Source organism: Phocoena sinus, chromosome 14 (assembly GCF_008692025.1).
Source record: "Phocoena sinus isolate mPhoSin1 chromosome 14, mPhoSin1.pri, whole genome shotgun sequence".
Lineage (NCBI taxonomy): Eukaryota > Metazoa > Chordata > Mammalia > Artiodactyla > Phocoenidae > Phocoena > Phocoena sinus.
Window position 1 is genome coordinate 74,724,508 of NC_045776.1, and position 24,765 is coordinate 74,749,272.

General features: G+C 53.0%; 1 protein-coding gene across 3 annotated transcripts in view; it reads left to right on the forward strand.

Annotated features, from left to right (window-relative positions):
• Nucleotides 1-4,924: 4,924 nt before the first annotated feature.
• The window catches only part of RASAL1 (RAS protein activator like 1), a 30,099-nt gene continuing 10,258 nt past the window's right edge, over nt 4,925-24,765 (forward strand). For 2 of the 3 annotated variants that reach the window (XR_004345463.1, XM_032603220.1), the window contains exons 1-13: nt 4,966-4,997; nt 5,543-5,679; nt 9,758-9,814; nt 12,257-12,370; nt 12,529-12,590; nt 17,860-17,989; nt 20,045-20,126; nt 20,270-20,401; nt 22,194-22,282; nt 22,542-22,659; nt 22,793-22,946; nt 23,321-23,385; nt 23,679-23,791. Coding sequence is in view for 2 of the 3 variants with exons in the window: in XM_032603220.1 (XP_032459111.1) it covers nt 4,995-4,997; nt 5,543-5,679; nt 9,758-9,814; nt 12,257-12,370; nt 12,529-12,590; nt 17,860-17,989; nt 20,045-20,126; nt 20,270-20,401; nt 22,194-22,282; nt 22,542-22,659; nt 22,793-22,946; nt 23,321-23,385; nt 23,679-23,791 (1,256 nt within the window). In the remaining variant the exon portion in view is untranslated. Of the gene's footprint in view, nt 4,998-5,489; nt 5,680-9,757; nt 9,815-12,256; nt 12,371-12,528; nt 12,591-17,859; nt 17,990-20,044; nt 20,127-20,269; nt 20,402-22,193; nt 22,283-22,541; nt 22,660-22,792; nt 22,947-23,320; nt 23,386-23,678; nt 23,792-24,765 lie in introns of all 3 variants that reach the window. The other variant, XM_032603221.1, reaches the window with a different exon arrangement.

Sequence of the window (24,765 nt, forward strand, 5' to 3'; positions counted from 1 at the left end):
GGAAATATCCACTCTCCCCACCCCCGCATTCCCCCAACCCCCAGTCTCACGCTTGGGCAGCTTCCCCCTTTCTACTTCTCCATTCCAAAGCGGAGGCAGGGGAGGGCACTTTGTGGAGTAGGGCTGAGGAAGGAGGAAGCCCGGGTGCAGCCTGCAGACGCACACCTTGTCTTCAGGCTGTGGGAGGAGGGGACTTACAGGCCCTGCTCCCTGGCAGCCAGCCCGCAGGAGGGGTTTTGGAAATCCTGCCCACTCCTCCCACCGCCGCCTCCTGTCCCACGTGGCTTCCTGCCCGGAATCGTGTCTGGCACTCACCAACGAGGCTTTGTGTTCCCGAGATAAAGAACAGGCTCCTCACCCCCAAACTGGTCCCGGGTTGGTCTGTCTTGTCCCGATCTTGGTGGCCTCAGAAGGGATGGTGCCACTTCCCAGCAGGGGAAACCGACGTCTAGAGATGCACAGGTCTGCGGAGCCAGACTTTGGGGGTGAAGGTGTAGCGGAGAGGTGGTGAGTTGGCAGTGTTAGGGCACCGTGGGGAGAAAGGAAGTAAAAAGGAATATGACCATTGCCACAAGGAGAGAGGCCAGATTCCAGCCCTCGAGGGGAATTGGATACTATGTAACCCAGAGAGTGTCTTTTGAGTCCTTCTTATGTGCCAACTGGCGTGGGAGGCACCGCATGAATCAGTCATTGTCCCTGACATTTAGGAGATAAGACAAGCATGTAAATCCCCACAAAACAAGAGAACAAGAGACCAAGGTCACAGAGAGGTGCCAACAGGCGGGCAGTGGGGGGCGGTCATCACTGCCTTCCCTGCCACCTTCCAGGCTTCCCAGAGGCTGTGAGCAGAGCTACAAAGCAAGGGCAGTGGGGCTTTCAGAGACCAGAGGAAGTACGAATTATTTTCTAATTATAATTTCTGATTAAAAAGAAGCACATGCCATTATGTCAGAGAAAGCCCTCCAGTTCTGTGCTTGCTTTATTGTCTACATATCACTTCGTACTTCCCACTGAGAGTCTGTTCCTAGCTGCCCATTACTTTTGTCTGTATCACCCTCTTGAGAGCCCATGAGAGCAGGGTTGGGCTGTGTGTACCTCATGGTATCCCCACTGCCTAGTACATAGTAGGTGCTCAATACACATCTGTTAAATAAGAAGAGAACTTTATATATAATATGTAAGCATTTTATATATACGAAAGGAATAATATAAGAAAAGAATTTTTTATATATATATATAATACTTTATGGCATCAGTATCATGTCTATATAAGGTTGTATATACTGTGTTTTTCCCACGACTTGCATTTCTTTTTGGCTGCGCCGCACTGCTAGTGGGATCTGAGTTCTCAGACCAGGGATCAAACCCATGCCCTTGGCAGTGAAAGCACGGAGTCCTAACCACTGAACCACCAGGAAATTCCCTATGACCTGCTTTTTTTTTTTAAAGCACTTTTCCTGTTATTAAATACTGTTCAAGAACATAATGGCATTTGCAGCTATATATAGCTGGGACTTCCCTGGTGGTCTAAGACTCTGTGCCCCCAAAGCAGAGGGCCCGGGTTCGATGCCCGGTCAGGGAACTAGATCCTGCATGCCGCAACTAAAGGTCCTGCATGCCGCAACGAAGATCCCACGTGCCACAAGTAAGACCTGGCGCAGCCAAATAAATAAACAAATATTGAAAACAATCCACACAGCTATCTAGTGTTCCATGGCACTGCTCTTACGTTATCTGCACTTTATTTCACCCCACCCATCCTAATTTTTATTTAATTGTATCTATGGGACTTAAACCAGGAAATAGATAGATAAAGGAATGTAAAGGCTTTCCTGGTGGAAGGATAGGGCAAAGGCAGGATCAGGGTGTGGGCTGGGGGTAATATGAATAAAATCTTAAAGGTGTTGAATTCAGGAATGGGGTCGAGAGGGCCATGCGGCCAGGGAATCCTGGACCCAGTGGTGTGTTGTTAAATTGCCTCTCCAGAACAAATTGTAGTGTTTATTTGCTGATTTCCATGGTGCAATTCTCCTCCTCTGGTTGATTTCAAGTTCCTGATGCGGCATTGCTGAATACGGGGTTGGAAGGGCGTGGGCGCAGCCGGCTCTCAGGGACCAGTAGGTGCAAGCTTCAGCACAGCCCTGTCAGTGCCCAGGCCTGATCCCCACTCTGGTATGAGGAGCCCTCTCCACTCTGTGTCTGTGAGCCCTCCCTGGGCCCCAGGCCCAGCATCTCAGACGAAGTGGGTGGGACTCGTCCTGGGTAGTGAGGCCCATCGGGGTGCAGGAGCCCAATCTTGACATCCTGCTATCAGATTTCACAGCTGGGATGCAAACCCCCAGATTCCCCCAGCTCAGCAACTCGGAGCTGCACTGGCTCCACTGAAGTGTGGCTGCTCCATCCATCCCTGGAATTTAGGGCTGGGCCTGGCGCTCTGCCCCAGCCACAGAGTCCTTAGGACCCAGCCTCAGAGCTCAGTCACCCAGTGGGGCTCAAGGTCAGGCACGGTGGTGGGATCAGGATGTTCCATTATGGCCATGACACTTATGAGCACTTGCTGTATGCCAGGCTGTGCCGAACGTTTGACGTTTCATTCATCGCATCTTCACACCCAGCCTATGAGGTGGGCGCTGGTTTTATTCCCAATTTACTGATGAGGAAACTGAGGCACTGAGAGGGTAACTCACTTGCCCAAGAGCATCCAGCTCATACCTGTAGGTGCCAGGATTCAATCCCAGGTTGGCTGAACGCTAAAACCTCTGCTCTTAAATCCTCAGCCCAGTATCTCCTCCCACTTGGCTTTATGAAGCACCTGCTATGTGCATCCCGTGGGCGGTAGACTGTACAGAGTTGACAAGAAGATGATAGTGGGTTTGTCTTGAAGAGGCTTAGAGGATGGGGAAGGGGAGGCAGCTAACCATTTCTTGAGCACCTACTATGTGCCAGGAAAGATGCCAGGTGCCTTACACAGCCGTCTTGATTAACTCTACAACAATCTCACGAGAAAGGTGAGACCCTTTCCACGTGACAGCCCAGGCCTGGGCTCTCAGGAGCCTGTCTTCTTCTTTCCCAAATGGCCTCTAGCAGGTCACACTCCTCTGGGCCACATTTCCCCCTCTGGTTCCTTGACAGGAACTGCCCTAGGAGACCTCAAACCCTCTGCCAGTTTCAGGTCAAAGCTTCTCAGAACAACAGGAGGTAGCCAGGCCATTTGGAAAGTATGGAGACTGTGGCCACAACTCCAGGCAAATTGCAGGGTCAGACGCTGGATATTGGATAGGTGGCAGAGCTAGCTCCCTGGAGGCCTGGCTGACACAGTCCATAGCCTTTGTAACCCCCCTGGGAGCCTGGGGAGGGGCGTCTGGGAATGTGGCTTCCTGCTCAGCTCTGGAAGTTGGGCCAAGATGGCTGGTGGTGGTTTGGTTGGCATCCCAGGTGGCCCTAGGACAAGGCCCCCAGGTTCCATCAAGGGTCCCTGGGGGCTGGATAGCCTATCTGAGGTCTCTTTTTCAGAAGAAAAGATTTCGCCACAAGCTCCCACCTAGGTGAGTGGGGGCGGGGAGAGGCAGGACACCTGTCTTGAAGTAGCAGTCGCATACAAGTACCATTTTCCCCTCCTGAGGATCTGGGGTAACTGATAAAGATTATGGGAGGGCTTTAACTACTCCCTCAGGGCTACCACTGCTCTGGAATCAATGCCGCATCACCCCTCATACCCTGTTGAAGGATGTTGCAATACTTCTAAGCCTTGGGGCCAGCCCTGCTAGGCCCATTTCCCAGATGGGGTAACTGAGGCCCAGACTTTGGAAGGACTCACCAGTTGGAGGCCAGCCAGGGAAAGAGTTCCAGGGATCTGAATTCCTCACCGGCCTGGCTGGGGTGCTGGGTGGGAAGTCAAGGAGGGAGATGGGGAAGCAGATCACGGGGCTACTCCTGTGGCTGGGCAGGGCCCTTCCGGAATTGCCAGTCTGGGCGTTGACTCCTGAAATCAATAAGTAGAACCTTCGCATCGGTGCCCAGCCCTGGGCTGACCTGACCGGAAAGAGTCCCTTCTGAGAACTCTTAGACAGGTAAACAACAAACTCATGGGGAGAGATAGTGTGTGTGTATCTGTCCGGGACAGGCCTTACCAGTCACATTATCACATTTAAAACTCGAAAACTGTGCAAACCTGGAGCTGTGGGAGCAGAGAAAAAGGGGAGAAAACCTCTGCCTGGCATGGGAGGACAGCCCGGAAGACTTCCTAGGAGAGGTGATATTTGAGCTATGCCTTGAAGAACAATAATAGCAAACACTTTCTGGAAACTTCTTATGCGCCTGTCGGCGTTCTGAGATCTGTATCTGCTTCCTTCGTATCTGTTTTATTTCATCCAATTCTCTCAAAACCCTGTGAGCGAGATACTATAATAACCTATGAACCGATGAGAAAACCAAACCAGGGCACAGAGAGGTTAAGAGACTTGCCCAAGACCACACAGCTACCAATGGCGGAGTCAGCATTCAAATCCAGAGAGGCAAATCAATGACTGACTGTAAGACCTTCCGAGTGCTATTTAATCCCTCTGAACCTCAGTTAGTGTATCCATACAAGGGCGGGGGGAACTAGTACAGTAGCACGTAATGCATAGAATTATTGTGAGGACGAAGGTGAGCTGATCCCTGTAAAACGTTTAGAACAGTGCCCGGCACACAGTAAGCGTTCAAACAATTGTAGATGACTTTTATCATCGCCTTGGTGATCTTCAAGCCCTCCCCTCCCCCTCCGGCCGCGGCTTCCTCCCCCGCAGTGCCAGCCAGTGACGCGGGATCTGCCGCACGCACAGTCTGGGTTTAATTGGAAACTAAAAGAGATGGAAGGGGATGTTCGCGGCCCCTCCCTTGACTCTGAAAAGGACCCCCAGGGAGGGTGTGACTCTCTCTAGCGACGCCTCCCGCCATCTCCGATACTGCTCCGGGATGGGGCAACGAGGTCGGACCGAGAAGGCGGCGCCGGGATGGTAGGCAGGGGAGAGCCGGGGAGGTGTGAACGTGCTGGAGGCAGGGCAGGCAGGGGACATACTGTGTCTTCTGAGCCCGATGCCAACTCACTAGGAGCCTACGGCCACGCCCGTCATGGCCGTGGGCTGCTCCCCACCTGGCAGTCCCAGCCTCCAGGCGCCCGGGGCTCCGAGGCCGGTGCGCTCTGGCACGCTTGGCCGGGGTGCCGGCAGAGGGCGCGCGAGGGGGCCCGGGAACTGGCGGGCGGGGTGCCCCGCGGGAGGCGGGATTGCGGGGAGAGCCCTGGGCCGCCCCTCCCGCCCCCTGTCCTCCCCGCCTGCCCACCGGGAGAGCTGGACTAGGAGGCAAGGGCTGGCGATGTTCCCCGCGCGCTCAGCCGGCTCGGCGCCCAGCTCCTACCTGTAGAGTCTGGCGGGGGCGCCCCCTCCCCGGGCACCTATCCTTTCTCCTCCTTCGGAAACCTCTCGCTCAGCTACCCGCGTGTCGGACAGGCGGCGCTGGGATCCCGGGACAGGGTGCCAGGCTCGCTGTTTGTGACACGTAGACGCCCTCCCCGCCGCGGTACAGCCTCGGAACCTGGACGTCCTCCTGGCCGGAAAGTTTGGGGCTGGGCGCCATGGCCAAGAGCAGCTCCCTGAATGTCCGCGTCGTGGAGGGCCGGGCGCTGCCCGCCAAGGACGTGTGAGTACCCCCGGGGCCAGTCGGGGATGGGGGGCGTTCCAGGCATGGGATGGGGCGGGGGTCGCCCATTCCGCGTGCCAGGGAAGGCCGGTGAAGTGGGCGGGGGTTCTTGTCTGAGACCGAGTATTGAGGCAGATCCACCTTCATGGGGCGACAGGCCCCACGCCCATCCCTTCATGGTGGGAGGGGACGCCAAGACTAAGCAGATGCCCCGCCCCGCCCCCAGGAAAGGGGTGTCTTTGTTCCTGGGACGTACTAAAGGGGGTCTTCCAGGGCTTCAGCCCTGGGGATTAGAGGGTCGGATTCTGTCAGAGCTGGGGAGGGGCTTTAGGGGTGGGGGGCTCTCTTTCTTAGTCCAGGCAGATGTTGGAGGTGGGGTTTCTCCAGGCCTGGGTGGGCACCTGTTAAGAGAACCCTGGGGAGGAGCCCCAGAGGGCCTGGGATCCAGGTGGCCCCAGGATTCCTCTGTGTGCATCTGGCATTTAGGTTTGCAGAGTGTCACCAAGTGGCCCACCGGCCAGGCCTGGGGGAAACTGGGGTCCTCTTGACCCAAAACCCTAAGCTCCCCAGCCAGCAGCTCCCAGCCCAATGGGGACCTTCCCTGGATGCTAAGCCGCTTGAAGAGCCAACTTCCCCCTGCAGCCCCCTCCCTAGCCAGGTGTGATGGGGTTGGAGGACCCTCAGGTTCCCCTTAGTACCAGTCCTCGGCTGTGCTTCCCTCAGGGCTGAGTCAGCAGTTGCCGAATCAGCAGAATGGGGGGAGGGGTCCCCCTCCTGCCTGGCCTGGAGCCCAGAAGGGGCCCTAAGGGTGTCAGCACCTGAAACAGGTGTGGGATCCTTGGCAGGACATTGGCTGTGTGACCTTGAACTTAGTCCTGTTTGGGTTTGGATTTTCCATCTGGGCAATGGAAACCCTGGACAGGAGTCTCCAAGCCGCATGCAGCTGAGGGTGGAGAACCTCTTAGCATTTACCTGCTGGCCAGGTGAGCAGGACCGTGGATTCTGAGCCTTCGCACAGGCTGGGGCTTAGCTATGCTCTGACTCCCCCAGCTGTGGGCCCCCAGTGAGGAGTATCCTGCCTCTGACTTCATGAACATCCCCCTCCCCAGCCCTGCAGCTATGTCAAGGGGGAGGCTGCACAGAGCATTTCTAGCTCCCCGCACGCACATCAGCGACCCCAAGAAGACACGCACCTGAGGAAAGCAGAGAGCTCGCTGTGCAAATGCAGCATCTGGACGAGCCTCCTGACTCCCCTCTTATGAGATGCCCTCTCAGAGCATCCGAGAATTAGTGATTCTGGAACTGTCGAGGCAGTGAGGTCAGGAGTGGGGACCTGGCAGCTGCTGACCTGGCCAGCTGCTCCGGCCCCTCCACCAGTCCTGGGCGAGGGCCATGAGGGAGTGACGGATGTTGTCCTTGGACCCGGACATGGCTCGCGGGGCTCCCTCTGCCTCTTCTGGGGAGGGAGTTGACTCATACCTGGTTCCTGCATCTCTTGGCCACCCCTCCTCCCCCAAGTTCCCGGGCCAAGGTGAGCTCTGAGGTGGGCCATGCCCCAGAACCAGAGAGGAGAGTGACTAAGCCCCAGTGGGGGATCCAGCCACACTGCCTCAGTTTCCCTGGCTGTTGGTGCCCTTCTTCAGAGGGGCTCCCTCAGAGCGTGCTGGGATCTCCATGCCTGTGGGGACTCTTAGATGAGTATGTCCTCTCTCCCCTCTCCTAAGGGAGAGGGCCCAGATTCTTCCTGAAGCCTCACCAGGTTTGAGGGGGTTTTGGCCTGGCTTGGGAGGAGGCCTCAGCTGATAATTTGAGAGTTATTTCTGTCATTAATAATAGCAGCTGTATGTCTTTGACAGCTTCCTATGGGCCAGGTCCTGTGTTTGACACTTCCTGTAGTCCTATTAGCATTTCCATTTTACGAATGGGCAAACCGAGGATCAGAGAGGCAAAGTCACTTGCCCAAGGTCACAGAGCTGGGATTTGAACCCTGACTGCCCCCATGCCCCAACCAGACTGGGCAGGCAATGGCCGATGGGCCTGCTTTCCCATGCTTGAGGTGGGGCAGGAGCCGTGGGAGAGGCCAAAGGTCTAGAGAGATTGAGGGTCTGGAAGGGGTAGCTCCCTTCCGCCACTGTTGCCCCTGCCTGATAGGAGCCTGATAAGGCCCTTGTGCGTCAGAGCCCTGGAGCTGACGTGCTTGGCTCCCATGAGGGACCCAGGGGTCAGGCCGGGTAGACAGGAGGAGGCGTGGCTCCCAGCCCTTTTCTATGGATCCCAGCCCATTTGCCCCACATCTGCTGCTGGGGAAACTGAGGGATTGGAGCCCGCCTAAAAGAAGCTCAGAGAGAGAGGACCCAGAGAGAGAAATGAGATAGAGGGGGTTACCAGCCACGGGCATCCAGGGGGGTGGAGCCCGATGGGAAAACTGAGGCTCCCAGGGTTACTCAGCCCAATGGGTTTGGGACAGATCAGATGGGAAAACTGAGGCCTGGGGCATTACGCAGAAGGGAGGTCAGAGGTAGAACCCAGAGAGGAGTTCAGAGACACAGGACACCAACCAGTCTGAGGTGTGCAGGGATGGAGAGCAGATGGGGAAATGAAGGTACACCCGGCGGAGGGAACTAGAGGAAGGAGTCCACAGAGGGAACCGAGGCATGGGGAGGGCTCAGCCAGCAGACGAGGTTAGAGCAGCTCCCGGTGCCAGCATCCCTCTTCCTGGGAATCCCCGAGGCATTTGTGGATCAGTGACAAACTGAGCTGAGAGAGGGGGCAGAGAGAGGTCGGGGGCTGGGGTGTCAGGGGAGGGGGCCATTTGGACAAGGGATCGTGAGCTGGGGTGCAGGCATTGGTTAAGAACATGTGTGCTGAGCCCCACAGACCTGGGTTCGAATTCTGACTCTGCAGTGGTGGGGGGAGATGAGGGTGGGGAAATACAGCTCCTCCCCCAAGGAAATCAGATTTCGGAAGTTGCAGGTAGCCATGGAGACAGACACTAAACGGAGAGAAACGGAGCAAGATGATTTCACATGCTCAGAGGGATCGGAGATCAATTTTACACTGCCTACTGTTGGTGGACAGTGGTGATCAAGGACCACCTCTCTGAGGCGGTGACTTTTGGGCTGAGGTTTGAATAATAGGATGGAGCCAGCCATGACAAGATCAGGAACAGAGCGGGTGTCTTAGTTAGGTGGAACAGCAAGTGCAAAGGCCCTGAAGCTGGACTGAGCTTAGTGGAAGACAAAGGAAGCCTGTGAGATGGGAAGGGGGCGGGGGTCGGGGAAAGAGATGAGGGTCCCTGGTCGATAGCTTGGGATGGACCAGTAACTCTTACTATGAAGCGGGGCTGGAACTGGCTTTGGGTGGCCTGTGGCTCACGGCTACTCAAGGGGATGCAGCCCATTTCTCCTACTGGTTGAGTTTTGAGGTCTGGGTGCCCTGGTCTGTGCCTGCAGTGAGAGCGGCTGTCCATCCTCGCTGAAGGCTGAGCTATGGGGAGTCCCGTCCCAGGGAAACTCCCAATGGAGAGGGCAATGCTTACCCTGAGGGTGGCGTTCAGGCACCTGTGGGGAAAGCTCTGGGGTCGGCCATGATGCATCGCACCATGCATTGGCTTCTTTAGCTCCTCCAACCGCCCTAGGGGGTATGTGAAAATATTACACCCGACTTACAGAGCAGAGAAACTGAGGCCCACAGAGGGAAGGGGTCTTGCCAGGGTTCCATAGTTAGTAAACTTGGGGCCAGGGATGATTCCCCAGCAGAGCACGTGCTCTGGACCACCGCTTCGGGCTTCCTGCGACCGGGACTCCAAATTTTCTGGCTTCATGTCTCAATGTTCTATTTCTTTGGGTGGAAGCCCAGGGCCCATTCAAGGAGGTCCGCAGTGGGTGGGCTGGACAGCCATGACATCATCTGCTGGTCCCCAGAGGTCCTGCCTCCACTGAACTTGCTGTGTGACCCTGGGCAAATCCCCTCCCCTCTCTGGGCCTTAGTTGCCCCCATCTGTAAAATGAAGGCAGATTGGGATCCCCACCCAGGGCTGCTCCCTCAAGCCCGCTCCCCAAACCTCCTCCTTCCGCAGGTCTGGGAGCAGTGACCCCTACTGCATAGTGAAAGTGGACGACGAAGTGGTGGCCAGGTAAGGAGGGGAGGGCAAAGGGAGCAGGGCCAGGGGACCGGGCTCCATCTTGACCTGGGGAGTCCAGGCACAAGAATTCACGTTGAAAAGAGGACCTGGGGGAGGGCAACATTTACCCCAAGGGGGTACTCGCAGGCCTGATGGTGGGTGCTTTGTGCCCTGGCCATGGGCCCAGACAGAGGGGGCGCTGGCTCCCCTCTCCATCTGGTCCCACCAACTGGCCGACATCTTCCCCCTTCCGCCTTGTCCTGATGATGTCCCTGCTGGCGTCCTGGGGCTGACTCAGTGGCGGCCAGATTGTACCTTCCGCAGTGGCCTCCCCGGGGATGGGCATCTCATGCTTGGCTGGGCTGGCTGGTTCCGGGCCTGCTGGGTGCTGCGGGCACCGGGGTGTGTATGTGTGTGTGTATGCGGGGGGGCGGGGGCGTGCATGTGCGCCCGGCTGGGCCTGCTTGTGAGTGTGTGTCGGGGTGTCGGAGGGCTGATGTGAATGCCTGCGACCACTGGTGCGTGTCCCTGGGGGTGTGCAGGCTCAGAGGTTCACGTTGTGTACCAGCGTGGGGGGGTATACATGTGTGTGCACACGTGGGCTGCCGTGTACATGCACGTGTGCACCAATGCCTGCTTATTTGGGTACACAGGCCCCACTGTGAACACATGTGAGGACGTGAAGATGTTTGGTGTGTGTGAGCGAGTCTCGGGCTGGGGAGACATCGGGCTGTGCTGTGCTGTGCTGGGCTGAAGGACGGCTCTCAGCCCCCGCAGGCCTGAAAGGTGTGGGTGGGCCGGCGGCTGAGGCCTTGGTTCCTATGGAGACAGCAGGATTCAGCATCCTCCTGGCACCAGTTCTGGTCCAGATGGGCCGGGAGCTGGGGGCAGGGAGCCCGTGTGGAGAAGGGTAGCCTGCAGCGCACCAGCCAACCAACCCCCATCATTCTCTCTGTGCCTGTGTTGCCCCTTATCAAATTCTGTGACACCACCCCCAAACCCACAGACTGACTTTCCGTGTGACCCCAGGCTCTCACCCCCTCTGGGCTCTGAGGAGCTTCTCAGCTCGGGGGCTGGGGAGCCTGAGGGGACTTCCAGCCGGGAAGAGGTCAGGGTAGTGGGAAGAGGGTGTTTGGAGAGAAGAGTCCGTCTGATGGTGAGGCCCTGGGCTGTGTGTGTATGTATGTGTGTACACGTTCATACTCTTTGCTGGGGAAGGGTGTGTGGAAGGAAGGAGGAAGACAGTGGCAGGTGTGCAGACCAAATTTTGCAACCGTAAATTTTGGTGTCTTCACTGGGCAAAGTAGGTTCTTTTTTCCCCATTGTGTAAAGGGAAGTGCATCTGCAGAGGTGTTGGGGTGAAGATGTATGTGTGTCTGTTTCTGGGTTTGTCTTGGTCCCCGACCCTCCTGGGGTTCCCCTTGCTTACTGAGTGCTCTGGCCTCTGCTGACTTCATGGTCTCCTGGCCCCCCACACGTCCCTGCCTCCCAACCACCATCTTCTTGTTCCTCAAACTCACCATTCCTGCCTCAGGGCCTTTGCATGTGCTCGTGGTCTTCCAGCCATGCGGAATACTTGTTCTCATCCTTTCTCCCTGCTTTGCCTGACTAGCTCCCGCAGGAAGCCTTTCCTGACCCCTCCTATCCTCACCCCAGTGGGCACCACTGAGCTAACCAATCACAGAACTTCTTTCACTGTGTCACAAGGGCTCAGGAGGGAACACCAGTCTGCTGAGCGAGGCTCTGTGGGGGTGGGGACCTTGGCACCTCTTCCTCTGATTCCCCATAGCCCCCAAGACTTGGCACATAGGTCAGGGCGAGTGTTTATGGAGTGAATGAATGAATGGATGGATGGGATTGTGTGTCTTGTCAGTTACTGTGTGACAGTGTGATTCTGTGTGTGTATCTCTGCTGCATATCACCCTCTGTGTGTGAGTGTGTGTCTGTGGGTCTATGTGTGTCTCCATGTTCGGGCATTTCTTTTCTCTGTGTCTCTGTGTGAATGTTTCTGTTTTCTCTCTGTGTGTCTGCACGTGTCTATATGTAGAAACACACAGATCTGTGTTTCTAGAAAATTTTGAGGATGCATATGTATATCTGTGTATGTGTGAATGTGTCTCTGTGTCTCTGGCTTCCTTGGTATATCTGTGAATATTTCTGTTTCAGTGTGTATCCCCATGGGAGTGTGTGGTGTGTTTGTGTGTGTGTGTGTGTGTGTGTGTGTGTTGAGGTCCCTGGGTGTGTGAGGGTCAGGGTTTGTGTGTGTATTTGTGTGTGTCTCCATGCCTGGATTCTTGAGTGTATGAGTGTGTGTGTTTGTAGCTGTATTTGAGTGTATTTGAGTAGCTCTGGGTGTGTATGTGTCTGGATCCCTGTGTGTGTGTGTTTGTGACCCCAGGTATCTGCTGCCTGTGTGGCCTGAAGGCCCCCAGTCCCCCATGTCCCCTTTTGCAGGACAGCAACCATCTGGCGAAGCCTGAGCCCCTTCTGGGGGGAGGAGTACACGGTGCACCTGCCCCTGGATTTCCACCATCTGGCCTTCTATGTGCTGGACGAGGATACCGTGGGGTGTGTGTGCTGGGAACCCAAGCCTGGGTGTCTGAGGGAAGGCGGGACACCCCAATACACAGTACCCACCCACCCAGCCGTTGACGCCTTGCCTCCACCTCTCCACGGGAGGGGCAGGGGTCGCTAAGTTGGACCCTCATCTGCCTGCCTTTCTGCAGGCACGACGACATCATAGGCAAGATCTCACTGAGCAGGGAGGCCATTACAGCTGACCCCCGAGGTGGGTGAGGGGCACGGGCCCCCAGCCGGGCAGAGGGCAGAGCGGGTGGCAGTTGTAAGGGCGTAGCCAGCAGCATGGGGCAACACAGAGCCTTCAGGGGAAAATTATTTTGGTTGTTGCTTTTGTTTTTCATTTTAATTTAGTTCGTGTATTGAGCGGTTAGCTTATTTACATGGGTCAATATTCAGAAGATACAATTAGCCGTGAAACTGTCCCTCTTACCCCAGCTACTCCATTCTTTTTTTTTTTTTTTTTGGCCGCACTGCACGGCATGCGGGATCTTAGTTCCCCAGCCAGGGATCCAAGCCACACCCCCTGCAGTGGAAGCGGGGAGTCTTAACCACTGGACTGCTGGGGAAGTCCCCCCACTCTCATCCTCAGTGTTGTCAGTTTCTTGTATGTCCTTCTAGGGACATTTTAAATATATGCAAGCAAGTAACAATAGTAATAGCAGCAAAAAGTTATATAGTGCTTACTGTATGCTGAACACTTTCTAAGTGCTTTACACGTATCGATTCACTTAATTATCGTGATAACCCTAAGAGATAGGTACTCTTGTTATGCCCACTCTATACGTGAACAAACTGAGGCACAGGGGGTTAAATAACTTGCCCAAGATCACAAAATTATTAAGTGGGACAGCTGGGATTTGAACCAAGTTGTCTAGTTCCAGAGTCTGTGATCTTAATTTTAATTAATTTATTTATTTTGGCTGTGCTGGGTCTTCGTTTCTGTGCGAGGGCTTTCTCTAGTTGTGGCAAGCGGGGGCCACTCTTCATCATGGTGCGCGGGCCTCTCACTATTGCGGCCTATCTTGTTGCGGAGCACAGGCTCCAGATGCGCAGGCTCAGTAGTTGTGGCTCATGGGCCTAGTTGCTCCGCGGCATGTGGGATCCTCCCAGACCAGGGCTCGAACCCGTGTCCCCTGCATTAGCAGGCAGATTCTCAACCACTGCGCCACCAGGGAAGACCCAGAGTCTGTGATCTTAACACTATACTATGTGTGTTTTTATTCTCTGCTTATAGGAATGGTAGCCTATTAAACTCATCTGTTCTGTACCCTGTCTTTTCACTTCACCATGTACCTTGGAGATCTTTCCATAATGGTGTCCCCCAAGCCGCATTCTTTGATCTTCGTATGACTTTATGGCACTCCATTGTGCCATCCAATGATGGATGTGCCATCATTTATTTGTCTGGTCCCCTCGTGATGGACACTTGGGTCGTTGACAGTCTTTTCCTAGTTCAAACAATGCTGCAATGACTAGCCTTGTACAAACGTGATTGCACACATATATGCAAGTTACATCAATCAGCTTGATAAATTCCTAGAGGTGGATTTGCTGGATCAAAGAGTACCCACATTAGCACATTTGATAGTTATTATAGTAATTAAGTTACCCTCCCTGGAGGAGTTAACAGTTTAACCCATCCTGTACCCTTGCCAACAAATACCAAACGTTTGGATCTTGTATCTGATAGCTAAAAAAAAATTGCCTCTTAGCGTGGGTTATTTTGCATTTCTCTATGAGTGAGATTTTTTTTTTTATTCAAACAGAAAGTCACAGAAATTATAATCAGTTCACTCAGTCCCATGTAATTAATTTTTTTTCATCTTGATCTTTTGTTAGCACTTTTATGAATTCATCAGTTTTCCATTAGAGTTCTGAATCTATGAGTGAGATTGAAGACCTTTTTATATATTCAAGAGTCACTTTATTTCCTTTTTTGCCTATTGTGTATTCACATTGTATGTGTATTGTTCACCCACTGAGTTGTTGCCTTTTCTTACTGATTTTTTTTTTTAAATGGATAATCACTTTATTTAACAAAGCACCCCAAGATCCAGGCAGAAGACTCAGAAGAGATTCTTTTTTTTGTTGTTGTTTGTTTTGGTTCGCAGGCCTCTCACTGCTGTGGCCTCTCCCGTCGCGGAGCACGGGCTCCGGACGCGCAGGCTCAGCGGCCATGGCTCACGAGCCTAGCCGCTCGGCGGCATGTGGGATCTTCCCAGAACGGGGCACGAACCCGCGTCCCCTGCCTCGCCAGGCAGACTCTCAACCACTGCGCCACCAGGGAAGCCCTCTTACTGATTTATAGGAGCCCTTTACATGTGAGGAAAATGAACTTTGTCATATTAGCTGCAAAGTGTTTTTCTCCCTTGTGGCTTATATTTTGACTTTGATTACAGTTTTTTCCAGAAGAAAATTTGTTTCTTTTTTTGTAGTCAACAATTTTTTTTGGCTTTTGATTTTCTGTGATACCTAAAAGGCTTTCTCAACCCTAAGATTAAGACAATTTTTTTTTACGTGATTCTTTCAAGCAACAATTTGTTTCCATTTTTTTTTGCAGTTAAGTCTTTCATCTATTTGGAATTTACCCAGATACAAAGTATGGGGTAGGGATTAAACTTTACTACTTTTTGTCTAGATGACCACTACTTGTCTTGACACCATTTATTGAATAATATAATATATTTTTTCATTAGTGAGCGTTAGTTGACAGCCTATGTGCCAGTCATCATAATCATCACTCCTATTTAATGAGGGCTTATTATGTGCCGGGCACAATGCTAAGTACCTCACAACACCAAATGAAGTATGCACCAGAATGATCTCAGATTCACAGCTGATGGGAAGTGAGGCTTGGAGAGGTGGGGTGACTTGTCCCTCCTAGATGTTGCAGAGGTGGGAATTGACACCAGGCTGTGCCTGCCTCCTAAGTCTGTGTTCTTAACCTGTCCACTGAGCTGTCCCCAGTGTGCCTCAAACATCCACCCAAGGGGGTGGAATTAAATTAATGACATATAAGGCTTAACTTCAAGGAACTTATGGACAGATAGAAAAATACAACACATTTACCCAGAACAGGGAGGAAGAAAAAATCGAAACTGTCATGTGTCTGTGGGTGCATTTTATTTTTTAAAACGACTGCAATGTGGGGTGGAGGTATGTGAGGCATCACTGGCATGATAGAGGGCAGTGAGGGCTAGTGTGGTTAAGGAAGGCTTCCTGGAGGAAGGGGAATGAGTTAGTTCTTAAAGATGCTTTGGCAAAGATGCTAAGGCACATCTCCATGGATCCTCTTCTAAGGTCAGGTGTAAGCCAGGCCAGATGGAATACTTGATGGGGGTTGATTGGAGAGGAGGCCAGAGTCTGGACTTCCTTCTGGAGACACTAGGGAGTCATCGATGGTCCCTGAGTAAGACAGTGAAGAGATTGGAGCCATAATATCAGAGGATGCACTGACAGAAGAGATTAGATACATTTTCAGAAGGTTTCTGTGCTGCCGTGTGGATATTGGATCACAGTGGGACAGGAGTAGATGTGGGAGATCAATTAGGTATCTGTTGCAATAATCAAGTGAGCAAAACTGATGGCATCCTGGACTTGGGGGTAGCGGTGGAGCTAGAGAGGTGAGATGCAACTCACACATCCAGCAGCATGAGGGAACTAGATCCTCAGAAGGGCCCTCCTGCCGCATAACAGTGAGATCCTGAATTAGATGCAATTCCTAATACATTGTTGGAAGGATGTAAAGAAGGAAAAAACCCTCAGTGTTCCTCCCCCAACCTCCTGCAAGACATGAGCTAAAACCTAACGGGGAGTGGTGCGCAACAAGAAAGGAAATCAGGAAGGATTTCCCTGAAAGTAAATGTCAATATCAAACTCACAGTCAACAAACAGACTGAATCTTAGGCTAGGGGGAAGACAGATATTACTGAATCTGAGAATTCCCCATTAGATTGAGACCCTTAAAAGGTTCCAGAACAGGCAACCACCACTGCTCTCCAGGGATAAGCATCTTCATGTTGAATTTCCCACAGAGTGAGCTCCAACAAGCATGGCTTCACAATCAAAGAGCACCACACACTCAAGGAAGTGTGCCGTGCCACCATGAGCGCGAGTCAGCAGAAACAATGGCCATCAGATTTAGACCCATAAAGGCTTTGGATTTTGTATTTATGATTATAGAAATTTTAAAAATTCAATAAATTAATCACCAGAAAGGGCCAGCAATAACCATGATAAATTAAAGCAATACATTAAAAAAAAATAGACTGACTTGGAAAAGAACCAAATCAAACTTTTAGAGATAAAAAGTACAATTGTTGACATTGAAAACTGAGTGGCTGAGTTCAACAGCAGATCGTTCATTCAGAAAGAAATTATTTAAACCTCAGTCCAGAGAAGTGAGAAGGAAAGTGTAAAAGCGAAGTTGAAGGCATAGAAAATAACTGAGAAGGTCTAACATTCATTTAATTGGAGTCCTAGAAGCAGAAAATAGAAAAAGCTGGGGAGAGGAAATGATAAAAAAAATTGACCACCTGGAATTTTCCAAAACTCAAGGAAGGGCATGAGTCCATAAGTAGGAGAAGCACAACCTGTACTAAGGCAGGATAAAAAAAAAAAAAAATCCTTACCTAGACACATTGTGGGGAAACTGCAGCAAACATCAAAGCCATAGTCCTTAAACTTGGAAAAGATAGACTGTTCACACAAGATCAATTATTAGGCTGAAATGACTTCCCAGTAACTATAATCAAAGCTGGAAGTCAATATCTCTAACGTGTTGAGAGAAATGAGAGAGAGGGAGAAGGAGAGAGGGAGAGGTTAAGACTGAGACTAAGATTGACTTGATTGATTCAAGCAGAGAGCCTGAATGAAGGCTCAGAGATAGGAATGTCCAAGTTTTGTTTTTTTTTTTCCGTGGTACACCGGCCTCTCACTGTTGCGGCCTCTCCCGTTGCGGAGCACAGGCTCCGGATGCACAGGCTCTGGACGCGCAGGCTCAGCGGCCATGGCTCACGGGCCTAGCCGCTCCGCGGCATATGGGATCTTCCCGGACTGGGGCACGAACCCGTGTCTCCTGCATCGGCAGGCGGACTCTCAACCATTGCGCCACCAGGGCAGCCCCCAAGGTTTTTTTTGAGGGGAGAGTATATTGGGACTAAATGATGCAGGGCTTTATATATCAGGATGAAGAGTGTGATAGTACCTGGTTAGGGGCATTGGCCCTAGAACTATACTGCCTGTGTTTAAATCCTAGCTCTGCTGTTTACCAGCTGTGGGATCATGGGCAAAGCTCCTTCCTCGCTGTGCCTCATTTTCCTCATCTGGAAGTAGGGATAATTACAGTACCTACAACAGAAGGCTAACATGAGAGGTCCAAGACTCAATACCTTTTTAATGTTAATTGAATTTTTAAGTTAATTTAATGTCCAGCCCACGGTAGGTGCTTAATGAATGTTAGTGCCTGCGCCCTCCAGGAATTGATAGCTGGATCAACCTGAGCCATGTGGACCCTGATGCAGAGGTGCAGGGTGAGATCTGCCTGGCCGTGCAGATGCTGGAGGATGTGAGGGGCCGTTGTCTTCGCTGTCACGTGCTCCAGGCCAGGTATGGTCATGATGGGGGATTGGATGGGGGGATGGTCTGGGAATGAGCAGAAATCCACTGGGTCCTCCTGCCTTGAGACCACCTCTCTCCTGGCACACTTCTGGGCTCACAACCAGGATCCTTGGCAGGCAAACGGTCCAAGCTCACCAGGTTGCAAATTTCTTGGGTTAAAGCACAAGCAAAATCTTTGTTGGGGCCCCAATGAGTAGCAGCTAAAGGCCAGATACTCAGGATGACCAGACAGATGAGTGTGGAGGTGTATTAATCAAATTGTAAGTGATAGACACCCAATTCATACTGGCTTAGGCAGATTGGCTTGTATGAATGACATGCAGCTTCAGGCATGGCTGGATCCAGGTGCTCCAACAGTGACATCAGGAATCTGTAGAAATAGATTCCTTGGATGTCTTTTGTATTAACTTCATCCTCAGACAGTCTCTCCCCCAGGTAGGGGCAAAGATGACCCCAGAAGCCTCAGACTGGCATGCTATCAACTTGGCAGCTCCAATGGAGAAAGAACTTCTGTCTTTCACCATTTCCAACCAATATCCTGGGACTAATTCTTATTGACCCAGTCTGGGGTACATGCCTATCACTAAACCAATTACACTGACTCTGACTGGTCAGGCCTGAGTTCCAAGCCCATTCCTGCAGTGGAAGGAGGGATCAACTCACATAGGTCATGTGGACTGGGAGAGGGGGAGGGGTAGGTCCTGTCCCAAAGAAACATAAGAAGGAAGACGGATGCAGGACCAGTAAAACCCACAGATGAACCTCCAGGGGCAGCAGCTCCTGGGATATTCATCTTCCTTCTTGCCTATTTATCACTCCTCTCTGTTTCTCAGCTCCTCCATTCCTCTATTTCCTTAAATACTTCCACTCCTCTTTTCCCTCCCATCTCCTATCTTGTTTTCTGCCTTTTATTTCAACACCTTACTCCCTCGACCCTTACTTTTAGGCCAGTCCTTGCCCAGGTTGGGCTGGATCTCTATTTCTAGTTTGCTCTGTGACCTTAAAGCCCTATCTTGCCCTCTCTGTGCCTCTCCTACAACCTCCAGATTTCTGTCCCCAGCCGGGGCTCCCTGGAGTCTGGATGGAGTAGCAGGCAGGCATAGGACAAACAAAAGGACTCAGTATGGGGCAGGGACACCTCATCTGCTCTGTGCCCATGACCTCCTCCCTAGCCACAAAGCTGTTCAGGATCCTTGCAAGCAGGAGAGGGACTGATTGCAGTCGCTTAGCAACTAGGCTGGCTCCTAGGAAACCAAAGAAGGCTTTGGATGCTGAGCAGGGGTGGGAGAGGAGCAGCGGGAGGAAACAAGCAGCCCCTGGGTGTGTGTGGGGGGGAATGTCCCTGGATTTGGGGGACCTTGGGAAGGAGGGGTGGGGGAGGCTGACTGGGGTGAGCCTTTGAGTTGTCATGGCAACCAGAGGCAGGCGGGCCCTGCTTCATGCCTTTTCTTCGTCCTAGGCACAGTGTGGGCATGAGTGTTTGTTGAGTGAATGAGTGAGCTGAGCACTTACCACCTGCCGGCTGCTATGCTGAGCCCTTTACACATATTGTCACATTTAACCCTTGGCCCTGTGAGGTTGGTCTGTTATTACTCCGATTTTCCAGATGAAGAAACAGGCTCAGGGAGGTGAAGTAAATTTTCCTAGTGTCACCCAGCCAGTGAATGGGAGAGTCAGGCTTTGAACCCTGGCATCTGGTCTCCCATCCAGGGGCTCCAGGGAAACTGAGACTCCCTTCCCCCTCCTCACTGCACCTTCACCTGCTGCTTTGTGATGTTCAGCTTGACCTTTCGGTGCCTCAGTTTCCTTCCCTAGAAAATAGGGGCATAGTAGCGTGTCCTCGTAGGGTGACATTAGTCAATAGGAAGATACTGGGTTTGGATGGCTCTGGTGAGGGATGCTCCTCGCTGGATCCCTACAATGGGGTAGTTCGTTGCCTTGGAAACCAGCAGTATTTGAATGGTCTACCCTGAACCCCCTTTCCAAGGTCTTGCTCCTCAAGGGTCCTGTGACCCCCCCACCCCTTACTTCATCTGTTCCCAGGGACCTGGCCCCCCGAGACATCTCCGGCACATCTGACCCATTTGCACGTGTGTTTTGGGGCAGCCAGAGCTTGGAGACTTCGGTAAGCGGTGTAGCGGAGCCGGGAGAGTGGGGCATCAGGTGACCTTGGGAAAGCCACTTAACCTCTCTGAAGCTCAGTTTTACCATCTGTAAAATGGCGACAGTGGTCCCATTAGCTCTCTCTCTCACTCCCTCCTTTCCCAGACCATCAAGAAGACTCGCTTCCCACACTGGGATGAGGTGCTGGAGCTGCGGGAGATGCCAGGTCCCCCATCCCCGCTGCGGGTGGAGCTCTGGGACTGGGACATGGTTGGCAAGAATGACTTCCTGGGCATGGTGAGCACGCCCCCGCCAACACCCGCCTCCCCTGACACCCTCCATGGCTTCCCATTGCCTCCAAGGGGGAAGGGGGAGGTGGGCTGGGCATCTTCGGGCGTGCTTGGAAGGGTAGATGTGAAGCCTGCCTCATCGGGTCCCCTGGCCAGGCCTGGGTGATGGAGTGCCATTGTTCCATTGGTGCAGGAACCTGTCCAAGGTCACAGGGTGGGCCCAGATTCTTATTCCGGGATGAGAGTACCCAGGATGACTGTGTGCTAGCCCTGTGCTAAGTGCTTCTCCAGCATCACCTCATTGGCCATCATCACCTGATGGCCACTGTTAAGAGGCTAGGACCATTGTTGTCCCCATTTTGCAGATGGGAATACGAAGGTTCAGAGAGGTTAAGTGGCTTTCCCAAGGTCATATGATTAAGAAATGGCAGAGTCAGGATTTGAGTTCAGGTCTCTCTGACTCCAGAGTCGAAGTCTAACTCTTACTCCTGGAAGCACTGGGCTCAAGGTCTTGCTCTCGGAACCTCAGTCTTCCCATCTGTAAAATGCGTGATTTTTCTTGCCTCTCAGTAGTAGTGGATGTATACTCAGACTTGACAGTTTTTGGGTTTTTTTCAGCCGCACTGCGTAATCAGGGGTTGAACCTGGGCCGCAGCAGTGAACACACTAAATCCTAACCACTAGGCCGCCAGGGAACTCCAAAGGCTGACAGTTTTTAAAAGGAGGCAATATTAGAGCAAATAAGAGGAAGACTTGGTTATGCACTCCTGGTGGGACTATAACATGGTGCAGCGGCTTTGGAAGATGGTCTGGCAATTCCCCAAATGATTAAAGATAGAGTTACCACGTGACCCAGCAGCTCTACTCCTAGGTGTGTACCAAAGAGAAATGAAAACTTATATCCACACCAGAAAGGTTACATTAATGTTCATAGCAGCATCGTTCATAATAGCCAAAAGTAGAAACAGCCCAGATGTCTATCAACAGATGAATGAATAAACAAAATGTAGTATATCCACACAATGGAATACTATTCAGCCACAAAAAGGAACAAAGTACTGACACCTGCTACAACGTGGATGAACTTTGAAAACACAATGCTAAGTGAAAGAAGTCAGTCCAAAACCTCCCACATCTTGTATGATTTAATTTATATGAGATGTCTAATACGAGCAAATCTATAAAGACATAAAGTAGATAAGTCGTTGCCAGGGGCTGGGGGATGGGGAGTGATTGCTAATGGGTATAGGCTTTTTTTTTGGTGGGGGAACTGATAGAAAATGGACTGAAATTAGTGGTGATGGTCACACAACTCTGTGAATATACTAAAAACCACTGAATCATACGCTTTAAATCAGTGAATTGTAAGGGATGTGAATTATATCTCTGTAAAATTGTTATTTAAAAAGAGAGGGAGGTGGGGCTTGCGGGCCTTCTGGACTGTCTTTATTATTTATTTACTTATTTACTTTTGGCCACGCCACTGGCCCACCAGGGAATTCCCTTTATGCCTTTTGATAGATGCAAGTTTCGTCCCTAAACAGAGCTGAAAATACACTCAGTCCAGACATGCTGTCTCTAGCAGCTGTGTGACCTCGGGCAAGTCACTCCACTTCTCTGAACCTCAGTTTCCTCAACTGTAAATTAAGTGTCCCCTGGAGGCCCTCAGGATACGGTATGGGAGGAGGAGGTAGCCCTTGGCGGGCTTTGCCGCCCCGCCTTGGGTGGGCAGCCCGACCTCTTCTTCCAGGGCTGGGTGGGGCAGAGCTCTGCTGAGGGTCTGTGTGTCCCCCCCACAGGTGGAGTTCCCCCCGCAGGTCCTACAGCAGAACCCGCCCAATGGCTGGTTCCACCTCCTGCCCTTTCCCAGAGCGGAGGAGGATTGTGGGTAAACGTGGGTGCAGAGGGAGGAGGCTGGGCTGGAACCATGTTGGGTACCACCTTCAGCTTGTATTATTACAGTATTTATACCGGTTGATATCTGTTCACACCTGTTTATACTGGCCACACCTGTCCACACCTGTCCACACCTGTCTTGTTTTACAAATATCTATGCTCTTTACCTGTACTCACACCTGACTACCTTGGCTCACCACGCTGGCCCATACATACTTACGTTCCTTCACCTGTGATCTGGCCCTGGCCAGGGGGAGCCTGGGTGCTCTTCGGCTGAAGGTGCGCCTGACTGAGGACCGCGTCCTGCCCTCCCAGTACTACCAGCCACTCAGGGAGTTGCTCATGGAGTCTGTGCTGGGGCCGGCAGAGGTGGGTGCATCACTGCGGGTGGGCAGGGATCTGGATCATGGCCTCCCCTTGCTTCGGGGATGTCTAGCTGGGCTTTTCTGCTTTGGGGTCCCAGGGCCCCAGGCCACCTCTCCTGCCTCCTGTCCTTGTGCAGGAAGATGCTGCCAGCCCCCTGGCTGTCCTGGAGGAGCTGACCTCGGGGGACTGCCGCCAGGAGCTTGCCACCAAGCTGGTGAAGCTCTTTCTTGGCCAGGGCCTGGCTGGGCCCTTTCTGGACTATCTCACCCGGCGTGAGGTGGCACGGACCAGTGAGTTGCCTGCATGACCCTCATGCATCACTCCCCAAGGATGAGTCTGCAGCGCGTCTCTGGGAGAGAAATGGGGGGGCCTTAGGCAGAGGGCAGGGGCTGTGTCTGTATGTGTCGGAGGTGGCACGGGCTGTGCACTCCCAGTCAGCTGGGAGCATGGTCCTGGGTTTAGGCCCTGGTTTTGCTACTCATGAGCTGTGTGACCTTAGGCAGCTCACTTAACCACTCTGGGCCTTTGTACTGTGAACGGAGTTGACGTTGCAAATCTCCTCAATTCCTGAGGCTGGAAGAATCATGACCCCCACCTTGGGTGGGTGGGGTGAGGTGGATTCAGCCCCCCAAATCCCAGCAAACACTTCCCTCTGTCCTCCCAGCTGACCCCAACACCCTCTTCCGTTCTAACTCCCTGGCATCCAAGTCAATGGAACAGTTTCTGAAGGTGAGTTGGTGAAGGCCTGGGGGGGGCCGGCAGCAGCTTCCTCAAGGGAACTCCCTTCCCAGTGCTTACTCAGACCCCAAAGCTTGGCCAGCCTCAGGTGGCACTGGGTGGCTGAGCTGCGGTGCTGGTGGCTGGTGGCTGGCCTAGCCCTGAGTTGCACCCCAACCCCAGCCCTTGGGCAGGCCCCCGCCTCGCTCTGAACCTCTCCCTGCGTGGTCCCCCTGACCCTCGCTCACGGGCACACCCTGGCCTTGCCCTCAGCCCCACCCCGTGTGGTGCCCCCCTGCCCCCAGCTCGTGGGCATGCCCTACCTGCACGAGGTCCTGAGGCCGGTGATTAACCGCGTCTTCGAGGAGAAGAAGTACATGGAGCTGGACCCGTGCAAGATGGACCTGGGCCGCACCAGGTGAGCCAAGCCTGAGGGGTGAACCCTCCACGGGCCCCTTGTCTGCCTGCAGCCTTGTCAGGCCGGGTCTCTGCCGACTGCCCCCCACCCCTCCCTCCAGCACGACTGCTCAGGAGCCCCGCATTCTACCTCAAAGCCTCCCCTGCAAGCGCCCAGCCCCTCAGACAGTGTCGTGCAGTGGTTATGGGCAGGACTCTGAGACATGAGCTCCCTGGGTCCAAATCCCAGCTCTGCCACACCTGCTGGGCAAGTTACTTAAACCCCTGTGAATACCTACCTGATGGATTGTCATGAGAATTAACTGAGTTATATACACAAAGCCCAGCATTAACTAATACTCCATAAGTACTAGTTATTTCTGTTATCCTGGTGGTGGTGGCTGAGGCCCTTGGAGGAGGGCCCAGTGTGGGTCTGCGAGCAGATGTGGCATCCTGCAGCGCTCGATGACATGGGGTTAGGGAGCAGGGCAGTGACGGGGTCGGGGGAGTCGGTTCGTGCCTCCCTGGGCTCCTCCTTTCTTTTTTTGTTTTGGCCGTGCTGTGCAGCATACGGGATCTTAGTTCCCTGACCAGGGATCGAACCCACGGCCCCTGCAGTGCAAGTGCAGAGTCTTAACAACTGGACCGCCGGGGAAGCCCATGGGCTCCTCCTTTCTTGCCAGGACTTTCCTCCTCCAGCTAGGGTGGGCGGGCTTGTTCCTGCCAAGCCATCCGAGCCGGTTGTTGGGCAGTCCATTGGGGACCATGGTGGAGGCAGGAGAGGGTCTTTCCTTCACTTTGGGCCTTGCCCAGCAAGTGCTACCCACACCTTACGACCACCCCGGAGAGAGGTATTAGGATCCCTTTTTACAGATGAGGAAACTGAGGCTCAGAGAGGGGAGGTCACCTGCCTAAGGTTGCACAGTTGGGAAGTTGCAAAGTGGGGATTTGAATCCAGGCCCTGAGCAGAAGGGCAGAGTCCATCTGTGAAACCCC